This window comes from Gopherus evgoodei, chromosome 15 (assembly GCF_007399415.2).
Source record: "Gopherus evgoodei ecotype Sinaloan lineage chromosome 15, rGopEvg1_v1.p, whole genome shotgun sequence".
Classification (NCBI taxonomy): domain Eukaryota; kingdom Metazoa; phylum Chordata; order Testudines; family Testudinidae; genus Gopherus; species Gopherus evgoodei.
In genome coordinates, this window is record NC_044336.1 from 23,902,326 (window position 1) to 23,915,286 (window position 12,961).

The 12,961-nt window shown below is 41.1% G+C and overlaps 1 protein-coding gene across 5 annotated transcripts in view; it reads left to right on the top strand.

Annotated features, from left to right (window-relative positions):
- MAP2K6 (mitogen-activated protein kinase kinase 6) overlaps positions 1 to 12,961 on the top strand; it is a 72,342-nt gene that overhangs the window by 4,775 nt on the left and 54,606 nt on the right. The window contains exon 1 of one of the 5 annotated variants that reach the window (XM_030534391.1): positions 2,934 to 3,072. The exons of 1 other annotated variant lie outside the window; for it this stretch is intronic. In XM_030534391.1, coding sequence (XP_030390251.1) covers positions 3,045 to 3,072 — 28 coding nt within the window. In that variant the 5' untranslated portion in view covers positions 2,934 to 3,044. Of the gene's footprint in view, positions 1 to 2,933; positions 3,073 to 12,961 lie in introns of those variants that run through there. 3 more of the 5 variants (XM_030534388.1, XM_030534392.1, XM_030534390.1) reach the window with 3 other exon arrangements.

Genomic DNA, 12,961 nt, shown 5'->3' on the forward strand with positions numbered 1-12,961 from the left:
GATGCCATTGGTGGTACTATACCCACGCTTTTAATAAAGCGGCTTCCAGCATCACTCTCTGTATTACCTATTGGTAGCCTTGACAGTATTAGATTTTTAATTGGTAAGTGTCGGTAAAAGTTGATTTCACTGCACACGGAAACTGATGAAATTTTTCCTCCTCATGGATGATAATCAAAATGTACAGATAGGCAAAGAAAGAAAAAGCTGCTTGAGAACTTTTTAGAGTTAGATTTAAGGATATTTATTTGGTATGTTTTGACATGTAATGTTTACAATTTCTGCTTTAACTTCTTGAATCAGAAGGTCCCAAAATTGTTGTTTGGTCACCCCCAACTGGAAAATATAAATAGATAAAAAAAAGAAGAAAATGCTTAAAAATAGGGCAGTCAAGAGATTAAAAAAATAATTGCGATTAATTGCACAGTTAAACAATAGAATACCATTTAATTTTTTTTCCAATGTTTTCTACATTTATAGATTTCAGTTACAACAGGATACAAATTGTACAGTGCTCACTTATTTATTTCTGATTAAATATTTGCGCTGTAAAAAACAGTATTTTTTAGTTCACCTAAGTACTGTACTGCAATCCTATCATGAAAGTTGAACTTTCAAATGTAGATTTATGTACAGAAAATAACTGCGTTCAAAAAACAAAACAATGTAAAACTTTAGAGCCTACAAGTCCAGTCAGTCCTATTTCTTATTCAGCCAAATCGTTCAGACAAACAAGTTTGTTTATATTTGCAGGTAGGATGACCAGACAGCAATGTGAAAAATCGGGACAGGGGGTGGGGGGGTAATAGGAGCCTATATAAGAAAAAGACCCAAAAATCGGGACTGTCTCTATAAAATCAGGACATCTGGTCACCCTATTTGCAGGGGATAATACTGCCTGCTTCTTGTTCACAATGTCACCCGAAAGTGAGAACAGGCGTTCTCATGGCACTGTTGTAGCTGGCGTCGCAAGATAGTTAGTTACATGCCAGATGCACTAAAGATACATACGTCTCTTCATACTTCAACCACTGTTCCAGAGGACGTGCGTCCATGCTGATGATAGGTTCTGCTTCATAAAAATCCAAAGCAGTGCGGATGACGCATGTTCATTTTCAGCCTCTGTGTTAGATGCCACTAGCAGAAGGTTGATTTTGTTTTATGGTGGTTCAGATTCTGTAGTTTGCACATCAAGAGTGTTGCTTTCAGAAGTCTTAAAAGAGCATGCTCTGCACCTCGTCCCTCTTAAATTTTGGAAGACACTTTGGATTCTTAAACCTTGGGTGCAGGGCTGTAGCTATTTTTAGAAATCTCACATTGGTACTATCTTTGCATTTTGTCAAAGCTACCGTGAAAGTGTTTTTAAAATGAGCGACGTGTGCAGAATCATCATCCCAGATTACTATAACATGAAATATATGGCAGAATGTGGGTAAAATAGAGCTGGAGACATATAGTTCTCCCCCAAGGAGTTCAGTCACCAATTTAATGAACCCTTTATTTTTTTAAAAAAGCATCATCAGCATGGAAACATGTCCTCCAGAATGGTGGCCGAAGCATGAAGGGGCATATGAATGTTTAGCATATCTGGCACGTAAATAGCTTGCAAAGTCAGCTACAAAAGTCCCATGCAGACACCTGTTCTCACTTTCTGGTGACAATATAAATAAGAAGTGGGCAGTATTATCTCTTGTTTGTCTTTGCATCTGAAGTGGTTTACCCACGAAAGCTTATGCCCAAATAAATCTGTTAGTCTTAAGGTGCCACCAGACTCCTTGTTGTTTTTGTGGATACAGACTAACATGGTTACCCCCGATGCTTGTTTGTCTTAGCAATGGGCTGAATAAGAAGTAGGACTGAGTGGACTTGTAGGCTCTAAAGTTTTGCATTGTTTTGTTTTTGAGTGCAGTAGTTTTTGAGTGCAGTACAAAAATCCACATTTGTAAATTGCACTTTCATGATAAAGAGATTGTCCTACAGTACTTGTATGAGGTGAATTGAAAAATACTCTTATTTTTAGTGGAAATATTTGTAATAAATATAAAGTTAGCAGTGTACACTTTGTATTCTGTCTTGTAATAGAAATCAGTATATTTGAAAATGTAGAAAAAACATCCAAAATATTTAATACATTTCAATTGGTATCCTATTGTTTAACAGTTTAATCACATGAATTAACTGCAATTAATGGACAGCCCTACTTAAAATTTATCAATATTCATATTTTATACATATTTACATAGAACTATAGTGTGTTCTGCCAAGCCTGTCTATCAGGAAAAAGGTGCATACTCTGTGCTCAACCTTTATTACCAGGTCATTTCTGCAGATGTTGCCTCTGGAAGAGGTGCCAGGAGTGTTTGTCCCACATTATGGAGCTGAAAGTGGTTCTGTGAGCACATCTTGTACCGGTGATAAGTGGCGGCTCTGGCAGAAGGTCTCTTGAGGGTGCCCTTGCACTTCTTGTCTGTTTGATGGGAAGTTTTGTTGCCAGCTGGCTCTGGTTTTAGGAATGCAAGAGTGAACAGGGTTTGCAAAATGCTAGCTGGATGCTAAAGCGTATAAGGTATCCTGTCCTTCGATCTGTGAGCCACTTGTCACCCACTACGCTGTAATAGCATGGGTAGAATGGCTGTCGTACTTTCCAGGACACCAGCTTTGCATAGTGCCTTGCAGACCGCTTGCTGGTTTTGAGTATTTGACAAAATGGAAATGTTAAAATAATCTGAGCAATAAAAGTGATAAAGTAGGAAAAAGGGAGAGTAGAGAAGAGACTAGTGCTCTTTTTGGGTCTGAAATGACTTTAAACCTCACAACAACCCTGTGATATAGGGGAGGTATATTTTAAGAAGCATATCACGCACCACTGAAATGCAGCCACCTCTGGGGTGAAACAAGACGACTATTTAGCAGCCTCTTGAAATATCTTAAGCTATTTAGGAGAAGGGAGTGAAGATCATATTCAATTAAGCCTGCTGGAGGGATTTAGAGAAGTAAATATTAATTCTGCCCGAAGACATTGGAATTAAAGGGACCCAGTCAACATGAAAGTTATACTTCTATCAACATTTGGTATGTACTATAGTTACAAGTAACATCTATGATGATTGGGGGGAGGAGGGGAACATTTCTCCCCAGTATTTTCTTTAATCATTCAGTTTCTTCCTTGCTGAAAAGGTCCTTAAGAACTATTTTTTAAAAATTTGTATTAGAAGTATTCTTCTTATAAGAGCCATTTTAAAAAAGGATTTCAAAAACAAACTTCAAAACCATACTATCCGAGAGTGGTTTGTCAGAAACAGAAGTTGTTTTAAAGTAGTTTTTTAAAAGTCGAGTTATAGAGGAACACTTGTAGAAAGTAACATGGGACCTTGAATGATCACAAGGGAGACACAGCTGAGGTCCTGATCACATGTCATTGAAGGCACATAAATATGGTAATTGCACATCACTGTGTCTAACTTTTGTTACCCCTGTTTTCTCATCGCTCTCCTGTCCCTCCTTCCAAATGCCTTACCTGACTGCGTACTGTAGATTTGTTGTAGTAGCCATGTTGGTCCCAAGTTATGAGAGAGAGGCACAATCACCCACCTTGTCTCTCTACTGTAGATTTAGCATTTCCAGCCCCTTACTTCACTGGATTGCGGAAATACAAGAAGAGAGATGTCAAAACTTGTTTATTTTAACTCTCACGCAGAATGAATTGTACTAATTCTGTGCTACAATTTTGCAGAGAAATACACATAAGCATGCATCAGAGTCCGAAAGCATGGAACAGTTCTTACAGGCAGCTAGTCAAAGTGACTCTAGCATTTCTGTTGTCAGCAGGGAGAAAAGTAATTCAGACCACCTGGAAGGGAAAGGATGCGTAATAATGGGTATTGCAGCCTTATTGTTTTCCACGAGCCTTGTCACTGGATGCTGGGGTTAATATCACACATTCTTCTGTGTGTCATTTTAAAGACTAGCCATCTACCCTTATAATACCTAGTAGGCTTACAGGAGCATAAAAGTTATGCAATATGTTGAATCCGTCTAGTGGCTGGGAAATAGAGGGTCTATTCCTTTAATTCCTAAGTATGGCCAGAGCTATAATTAACCAAAAAAAAAAGTTTCATTACCTGTAAAAGTGCTTAGAGGCCTGTCTGGAAATGTTTTGAGATTAGAGTTATTGGCTGCAGTGATGCTAGAAGCAAGTTTAGGACCCAAGACTTATGTAGCTTTAAATACTGTGCTGTACAATAACAGAGCTTATGAAGGTGATTAAGTCTAATTTTCATATTTTCTTAGATATTGCATTCACGGATGTTTTCTTCTGGCCTTTCATCCCTTCCAAATCTACCTTAGTTTGGACATAAAAAAAGTGAGGAGAGGGGGAAATTTGTGATTAGTCATCCTTATTCAATGAGAAGGAGAATTTAAATAGTGACTGTTGGGGGGGGTGGGGGAAGGAATAGTCACTCCTTTTGTAGTTTACCAATGCTTTTTTTTTTTAAAGCCAAATTAAAAGCATAATTATTTTTAAAACTGTAAATCCTGAGCACTTGGCTGGAATTTCATACATTTCATCACACCTGTCCTATTCGCATGTGTTTATTTTAATATGTCCAACCTGCTAAAAACTTTCTCCTCTTTGCCCAGCTACTTCTGCTCTGGATGACTACGCTAACTGATGCTGGAATTTTGATCAAGGATGTCCAGCAAGTTACACTCATGCTTTTGCATATCATTCTTGTTCAGTTAATGACCTACTTACTGGAAATGGAGGCTCCTTGCTGTGCCAATTTCATCAGTTTGGAATCTACATACAGCAGGGGATTGAGCTTGCATAAATGTAAGGCAAAAAGCCATGCAGCTAGAGGCAGGGGGAAAAGCAGCATTTTAGGGGTCTAGTCAGGTTTCATGTGTAAACGTACATAAAGTTAATGTTAGAGTTCCTTTTTTCAAGAGGCTTCAGTGGGAAGAAAGGGCACCACCACTCCTTAGGGCTGCTACCTGGCTTAGAGGGGAAGTGAAGGTAACTATAAAATAAAAAAAAGTAGTAACAAGTAGAATAAAGGAGAAGTTGATAGTAATGAATATAGAGCAGATGCTAGGAATTGTAGAAAATTGATAAGGGAGGAAAAGGGACAAAAGGAGAACTCTATGGCCAGCAAAGTTAAGGACAATAAAAAGATGTTTAAGTACATTAGGAACAAAGAATCCTAATAAGGCCTGTGGTCCATTACTACATGGAAGTGGTAGAACTATTGATAATACAGAAATGTTTGTTTTGTGTTTGAGGAATATAGATGATGTAATCATCTCATATAAAGCTTTCCATTCCACTAGTATCTCAGGAGGATATTAAACAGCAGCTGCTAAGTTAGAGATTAAGGTAGTGAGGCCAGATAACTTGCATCCAAGAGTTCAAAAAAGAAGCACTAGTAGAGGTGTTGGACTATTAATGTTGATTTTCAATATTGGAACATGAGGGAAATTCCAAAAGATTGGAAGAAAACTAATGTTGTGCCAATATTTAAAAAAGGTAGATAGGACAACCCAGTTAATTATAGGCCTCACAGTTGGTCATTGATCCTGGGTAAGATAATGGTGTGCTTAATGGGGACTCAGATAGTAAAGAATTAAAGGAGGTGTGGTGGGGCAATGACTCACCAGTGTGGCACATCCTGCTGGTGGTCCTGGGAATTAGCTCTTCACCTGCCCCAGAGTGCCCTCTGTAGGCTGGTGTCTCACCTGCCGCTGGGCCCTCATGTCCTTCCTAGACCCTGCTGCCCTTTTACATCAGGGTTCTGCCCCCTGCAGTAACCCACAGTCTGGGTTTCCCCTCCCAGGGGAACTCCAAATCCCCTATCCTCCCCTTGCCTCAGTGGCTACTGCCGGTCATCATCTAGCCCCCGCTCGCTGGGGCAAACTACAGTCTATAAACCACTCATCATCGGCAGCTGCCTCTGCCTATCTCTAGGCTGGCCCTCTGCAGCACCTTTTTTAGGCTCTTAACAAGGCCTGCAGCCTGGGGTTTTTCTAGGCTGGTATTTCCCAGCATTGCCCCACCTCAGGTACCCTACCCAGCTCCTAGGCAGCCAGGAGCTTCTCTCATATAAGCTAGAGAGAGTATGTCTGAGCACCTGGCTCACGACTCTTTTATAGGGCCAGCTGTGGTCTGATAGGGGCATGGCCCCAGCTGTGGCTGTTTCCCCAATCAACCTAGCTTTTTTCCTCAGCCCCGGCCCTCTCCCAGGGCTGGCTTTTAACCCCTTCTTAGCCAGAGTGGCGTGACTGCCCTGCTACAGGAGGGAGCATAACTAATGGCAATTAACATGAGTTTATGAAAAACAGATCTTATCAAACTAACTTGATTATTTTTGAGGGGATGGGGGAGGAGTTTGATTGATAAAGGTAATAGTGTTAGACTTCTGTAAGGCATTTGACTTGGTACCAGATGAGATTTTGATTTAAAAAATTAGAAAGATAAAACTAAGTATTATCTGGCTTTTTTGTGGCACACATTAAATGGATTAAAAACTGACTTACTGATAGATCCCAAAATGTAATTGTAAAACAGGCAGTTGTCATTGACTGGATTTGTTTCTTGTGGGTTCCCACAGGGATCAGTTCTTGCCCTATACTATTTATGTAGGAAGTGGAGGGCAAAAAACCAAACCACCAACAACAAAAAAGCCAGATAATGCTTACAGGTGAGAAGTTGGGAGAGTGGGAAATAATTAAGAGGATAGGTCACTGATACAGAGCCATCCGGATACAAGCAAACAACATGTGTTTTGCTATGGCAAACTGTAAACAAACATCTAGGAGCAAATCCTGAAGGCCACACTTACAGGATGGGGGACACTATCCTGGGAAGCAGTGAAAAAGATTTGGGGATCAAGCTGAACATGAGCTCCCCGTGTGACCCTTTGGCCACAGGGCTGATGCAATCCTTGGATGCATAAACAGCGGAGTCTCACGTAGCAGTCGTCAAGGTATTTTACCTCGGCCTTTGGCACTAGTGTGTGCCAGCTACTGCAATCCTGGTGTCCACAGTTCAAGAGGGATGCTGATGAATTGGGGAGGAGTCAAGTAAAGCGCCACAAGAACAATTAAAGGATTAGAAAACCTTCCTTACAGTGAGAGCTCCTAGAATCTGTTTAGTTGAACAAAGAGAAGGTTAAGGGGTGACTTGATCACAGTCTATCTGCCTGTGGAACAAAGATTTAATAGTGGGCTCTTCTGGTATAACACAATCCAATGGCTGGAAGTTGAAGCTAGACAAGTTCGGCCTGGAAATAAGGTGTAAATTTAAACAGCAAGAGTAATTAACCATTGAGATAACTCAGCACTGGTTATGGTGGGTTCTCCATCACGGATTTTTAAAAACAAAAATCCCATCTTGATTTAACATCTGCTCTAGGAATTACTTTTGAGGACGTTCGCTGGCCTGTGCTGCACAGGAGGTCAGGCTAGTTGATCACAGTGGTCCCTTCTGGCTGCGAGAATAGGCTGTCTGAAAATAGAGCTTGAGAAGTGGCACGTGGACAACTAGAGGGAATTGCAAGCTTTTAAAATCAGATAGAGTTTTGTAGCTGTAGGCAAGATTTCACGGAGGGAAAAACATTTTCTTCACTTGAGGAGGAGAAGCTCATCTGACCAGAGCTAATAGACACAGTTTATTGCTTAGCCACACTTCCCTTCCATGCAGTCACTGTTTTGTTGGTCTGTTTAGTTTACATATTTACACTCAAAACGGGCATTTATCAGAACATAATGAGAAATGTAGAAATTTGTTTCTTCCATTAAAACCCCAGGGTGCCATCAGCTCTTAACTTGTTTGTATGGGGCAAGCAAAGAAAAAAAAAAAAAGAAAAAAATCAAAAAAATCAAGAGATGCAGAGAAGGAGCCAAAAATAAAACAAAACTATAGCAAACACTGGCTGCAGGAATCCATACTTTGTACAGTTACTGAAAGTAGGTGCAGTTTATGAAGACAGCATACATTTAGATTTTATAACTCAGTTTGCAGGCAGCGTCTCAGTATAAAAATGTAACTACAGCAAAAGAAACAAGCAGAACATTCATTAGTTGTGTGTGACCTCAGAGTATCGTGAGCATCACAATTGGCTTCGCTCCTCTGTGTTAATTACAAACAATATTTACAGGTGGAAGATGCACTTAAAAGTCAAAGGTGCAGAATCAAATTAATTGTGTCTTGGAGAGGAAAGACCCAACCCTGCAAGTAGTTCTTTCCATGCACACATTCACTCTCTCATATAGTCTCAGTCGGAGTACATGCAGGAGTTACTGTTTGCCTGATCAGATGCTAAAGGAATGATTTCTTTATCAGACTATAAATTAAATCTGTGATTAGTTACCTCTGTCTGAATCGCCCCTCTTAATTGCTTCTCTAGAGAACAATAGATTTAGAAGATCAAGACCAGTTATTGTAGGAGGGGGCTTTGATCCTTTATTGACAAATCTAAAGTTTGATTAAAATAAATGAATTAAAAAAAAAAGTTACCCTGCAGAAAAGAGCAGTTCCCCAGCCCATAAGGGATTTGTGAAAGGGGGAAGTTTTATATATGAATTGTCACATCCTTACAAAAGGAAGAGAGTTTATTTTTTAGCAGGTCAAAATAGTCACATTTCCCTAAACGGTCCACTCATTTATTTTCTCTCTAGAGGCTCTTGATTATTTGATCACATGTGACTTAACACTAGCAAGCATCTCATAATTCCCAATGCACAAGGCAGATGACAGCATAATAGAGTTACTAAATGTTCCACAAATTCCAAGAAAATCAGAATCAACAAGTATCTGTGGCACAAGCACCGAAGAGAGCTGGCCATACCATCCTATGGATGCTCTCCAGCCCTCCAAACGAGAGCAACTTCTCTTTTGTCCCCCCGAGGGAATAACAAATCTAAACCTCACCCAGAGTTCAGGAACTGGACTCAAATTATTAAGAAAATCTTAACAAGGGAGGGGGACAGACAGGGAGGGAAGTGGGTTAAGAGAGAAAGTCAGTGGTATCCTCAAGCATCAGAGGGGTAGCTGTGTTAGTCTGTAGCCACAACAACGAGGAGTGAAAGCTTATGCCCAAATAAATCTGTTAATCTTTAAGGTGTCACCCAACTCCTCACTGTTTTAATTGTATCCTCAGGAAGACAAATGACTGAGGCTGTTGCTTAATGTCTGTTCAAGCTGAGATCCTTAGCGAAGCTTTTAGCAAAAGGGTGTGTGCAAATTACCATTTCCCTAAGGGATTGGATAGCCATCTCTGGTGGCCTTCATCTATGTTCCCCATGCCTTATAATACAGCCCTGCATGCCCAAATAAGAATGCTTGGACATTTTACTAGGCATCTTTTCCTGCAAACGCACACCTTTTGCATCTTCATGTAATCCTTATTGTGAGTTAATACGCGATCCTCCTTGATGCCTCGTGCCCTGCTGGCTACTGTCATTGGGCAGCCAGTTCCCATTGTCCAACATTGTCTGCATCATCTGCCAACACCTATATAGTCACTAGTCCATTGTCTCAAGCCTCTCTTAAGTCCGCTAGCAGATGCCGTACTGTTTATTTAGGGCTTCCGTTAGTCAAGGCTAGGACAAATAGGGGGGCAAGTAACTCAAGCCTTTTTATTTACCATGTGTATTGAAACAGGGTAGCAATGCTGTGCCCCATGAATACATTGTTTGTGGAAGCTGCCGTAGGATTAATAGAGGCCTAAAAACCACCCTGACAGAAATTGTCTCCTCTGTAGTCCACACAGTGGTCAGCTGCATTCCAAATGGCCACCATAGGGTGGCTGTGCAGTTGACTGCTCTAATGTTTAGCAGGCCAGTTGCTGATAGGACCAATACTGATACGTGCAACACGTCCTGTACAAAAGGAACAGTCTGGAATTCACAGCCAAATAGGATCAGCCTTTAGATAATGTTAGAACAGCAACAGAATGAGCTTGCAGGCACCTGACAGAGTGTGGGCTCACTTCCTTGTATGCCTTCAACGCAGCCCTAGCTACCTTGAAAGGAGGCATGTTAAGCAGAGAAGTCAAGCCTTAGACGTGTAAGAGCCATCCCAGATCGAGGGGTTAGTGAGATCTCAGAACCAGGCAACGAGAATATCTGAGAAAAACATCAAAGTCTATGTAGGGTGAAGTGTCCCCTTTCAGATCAGTTTTCTGTGGCTTTTTTTAAGCCTGTAAGCTGTGAGTCAGGGTTTCTGTTTTGTGTTTGTACAACACCTACCATAGTGGGGTCTTGGTCCATTATTGGGGGCTCTTAGCTATTATTTTTATTTATTAATTGCTGCTGCTGCTAACTGGAGAGGAGTAAAGGACCGGTTTTCTCTTTTGAGCAAGGCAAAGTTCTTCCATTTGAATGCAACCTCTGTTCTTGGTGGTTCTTTTTATTGGCTGACAGCTGTGGGATCTCCCATCCTGAAAAAGAATATCTATGAGAAATAAGCAGAGAGTTTGAGCTTTGGAAGGACTGAGACTGATTTTATAACCAGGTGATGTTACAGGCTTCTTCCTTTCTAAAAGGGGAGGGGTTTAGTGTAATCCATCTCCCTTGAAACTGGTGCAGAGGTGGGTGGGGGGAAGAAAGGACTTTACAAACCCTGCTGAGTAAAGATTAAAACCTCCAAATACACCATGTAAGAAAGCAAACAATGTTTTAAATTGTAGGGTTATGCAGGAAGCTGGAATGAAGCCATTAAAGTTCCCAGATCTGGAAATCTCCTGCAAGTGTATCATAAGAGAATGTATATTCTGAGAGGAGCAGCCACAATCACACCTTCATGAGTAAAGATAGCCACTGGCAATAGCTATATCTTAGAATATAGATTTAAAATACAGTTCTCCTCCAAGGAGTGTCTGGTGTTGTTTGTTTTTTTTTTAAATAAAGTCTTCTGTTGCACAAATCCTCCTTGTGTTTATATGCAAAGTCATAAATCACCGACTTTGGTGACACGTTTTTATTGCTCTTTGGTCCTGTTAGCCCTGCAGCAGGAAAGAGCTAGCGTGAGCTCGGATTCCGGTCCTTCTGCAGCATCAAGATCACTTCCTACAATTCAGTCAGTGGCACCTGTGCAATCCCACTGCCTCCAGAGGCATAATTTGAAAGTGATGGATTCCACAGGTCTCGAGTGAGGACAAGATCTGGTCTGCATGAACCTCTGCTACTGGTGGACTGCGCATGTAGGAAAAAAACCTAGTCAGACTTACACAATCCAGGCTGAGTTTTTAGGGCTGGCAGCTGGGAAGAGGGACCCCTCCCCCCAGTTTGATAGTAAAATTGAGCTGTCATAAACAGATAGCTAAGGCTTAATGTTCTTTTACCTGTAAAGGGTTAACACAGGGAACCAAACACCTGACCAGAGGACCAATCAGGAAACAAGACTTTTTCAAATCTGGGTGGAGGGAAGTTTTTGGGTGCGAGTCTTTTGTTCTTGGTCTGTTCCTTTTCTTGTCTCTGAGAGTGATCTTTCTATCTCCTGGCTTTCTAATCTTCTGTTTCCAAGTTGTAAGTACAAGGATAGTAAGACAATAGGTTTATATTGTTTTCTTTTGTATTTACATGTGTGTAGTTGCTGGAATGTGTTAAATAGTATTCTTTTGGAATAAGGCTGTTTATTCACTTTTTTTCTTAAGAAATTGACCCTGTATATTGTCACCGTTATACAGAGACTATATTTTATGTCCTTTTTCATTCTTTTTATATAAAGCTTTCTTTTTAAGACCCGTTGGAGTTTTTCTTTAGTGGGGACTCCAGGGAATTGAGTCTGCAGCTCACCAGGGAATTGGTGGGAGCAAGAAGTGAGGGGGAAAATCTCTTTGTGTTAGATTTACTAAGCCTGACTTTGCATACCTCTGGGTGAGGGGGAAGAGAGATTAGCTCTCTTGGTACTTGTGTTTCCAGGACTTGAAACAGGGAGGGTAGAATCCCTTTGTTTAGATTCACGGAACTTGCTTCTGTATATCTCTCCAGGAACCCAGGGAGGGAACACCTGGAGGGGAGGAGGTGGAAGGGAAATGGTTTATTTCCCTTGGTTGTGAGAAACTCAAGGAATCTGAGTCTTGGGGCCCCCCAGGGAAGGTTTTGGGGAGACCACAGTGAGCTAGGCACTGTATAATTCCTAGCTGGTGGCAGCAATTACCAGGTCCAAGCTGGTAACTAAGCTTGGAGGTTTTCATGCTAACACCCATATTTTGGACGCTAAGGTCCAGATCTGGGAAGAAATGTTATGACATGAGCACACTTGATGTTGCAGACAGAGAGAAGTTTAGACACCCCACAGCGCAGAGTCACTTTTCAGAATAGCACCACACTGATCCATGCACTGGAATTAGAATTCCAAACAGACCTTAATGCTTAGCCATACCAATTCATGTTTTCAAAGCCCAGAAGACTGACCCTCACAGCATACCTGCAACAGGGATATCATTTGTTATGTGGCAAGGGTGCTAGCTGCCCCCTGCAAACCTTGGTTTGCCCCCCAGATTCTTCACAGGTCTATGCACTCCCTTTTGCCCCTTCTTCCGGCCCTTGCAGGATAATATAGAATTTTCTTTGTACTGACACAACTCCCCCACACCCCACATATTTCCCTCCGTTATCTAAAACGCATAAAGGTTGACAGAGTAGCACATCAACTGCAAAGAAATTAAATGCAAACCAGTGGTTCAGAACATTTTCCTCACTGGGAATCCTCTCCCATTTATCAGCATGAGACTGTCCAAGTGTTTGTAATCCCCTAATACCTAACCTGCTCCTGTCTGCATCAGGGGTTTGGAAGCTAAGATTTGGGATCAATTACTACCTGATAAATCTCAACACACGAATCTCTCATTTACTCAGACAGCTATAAAGAAAGCTGATATGAGCAGTTATATACACTGGAACTGTGGAAATAGAGCTAACCCAAGTGTTACAGAGCTGTCCTTTGAGATATTTCTTC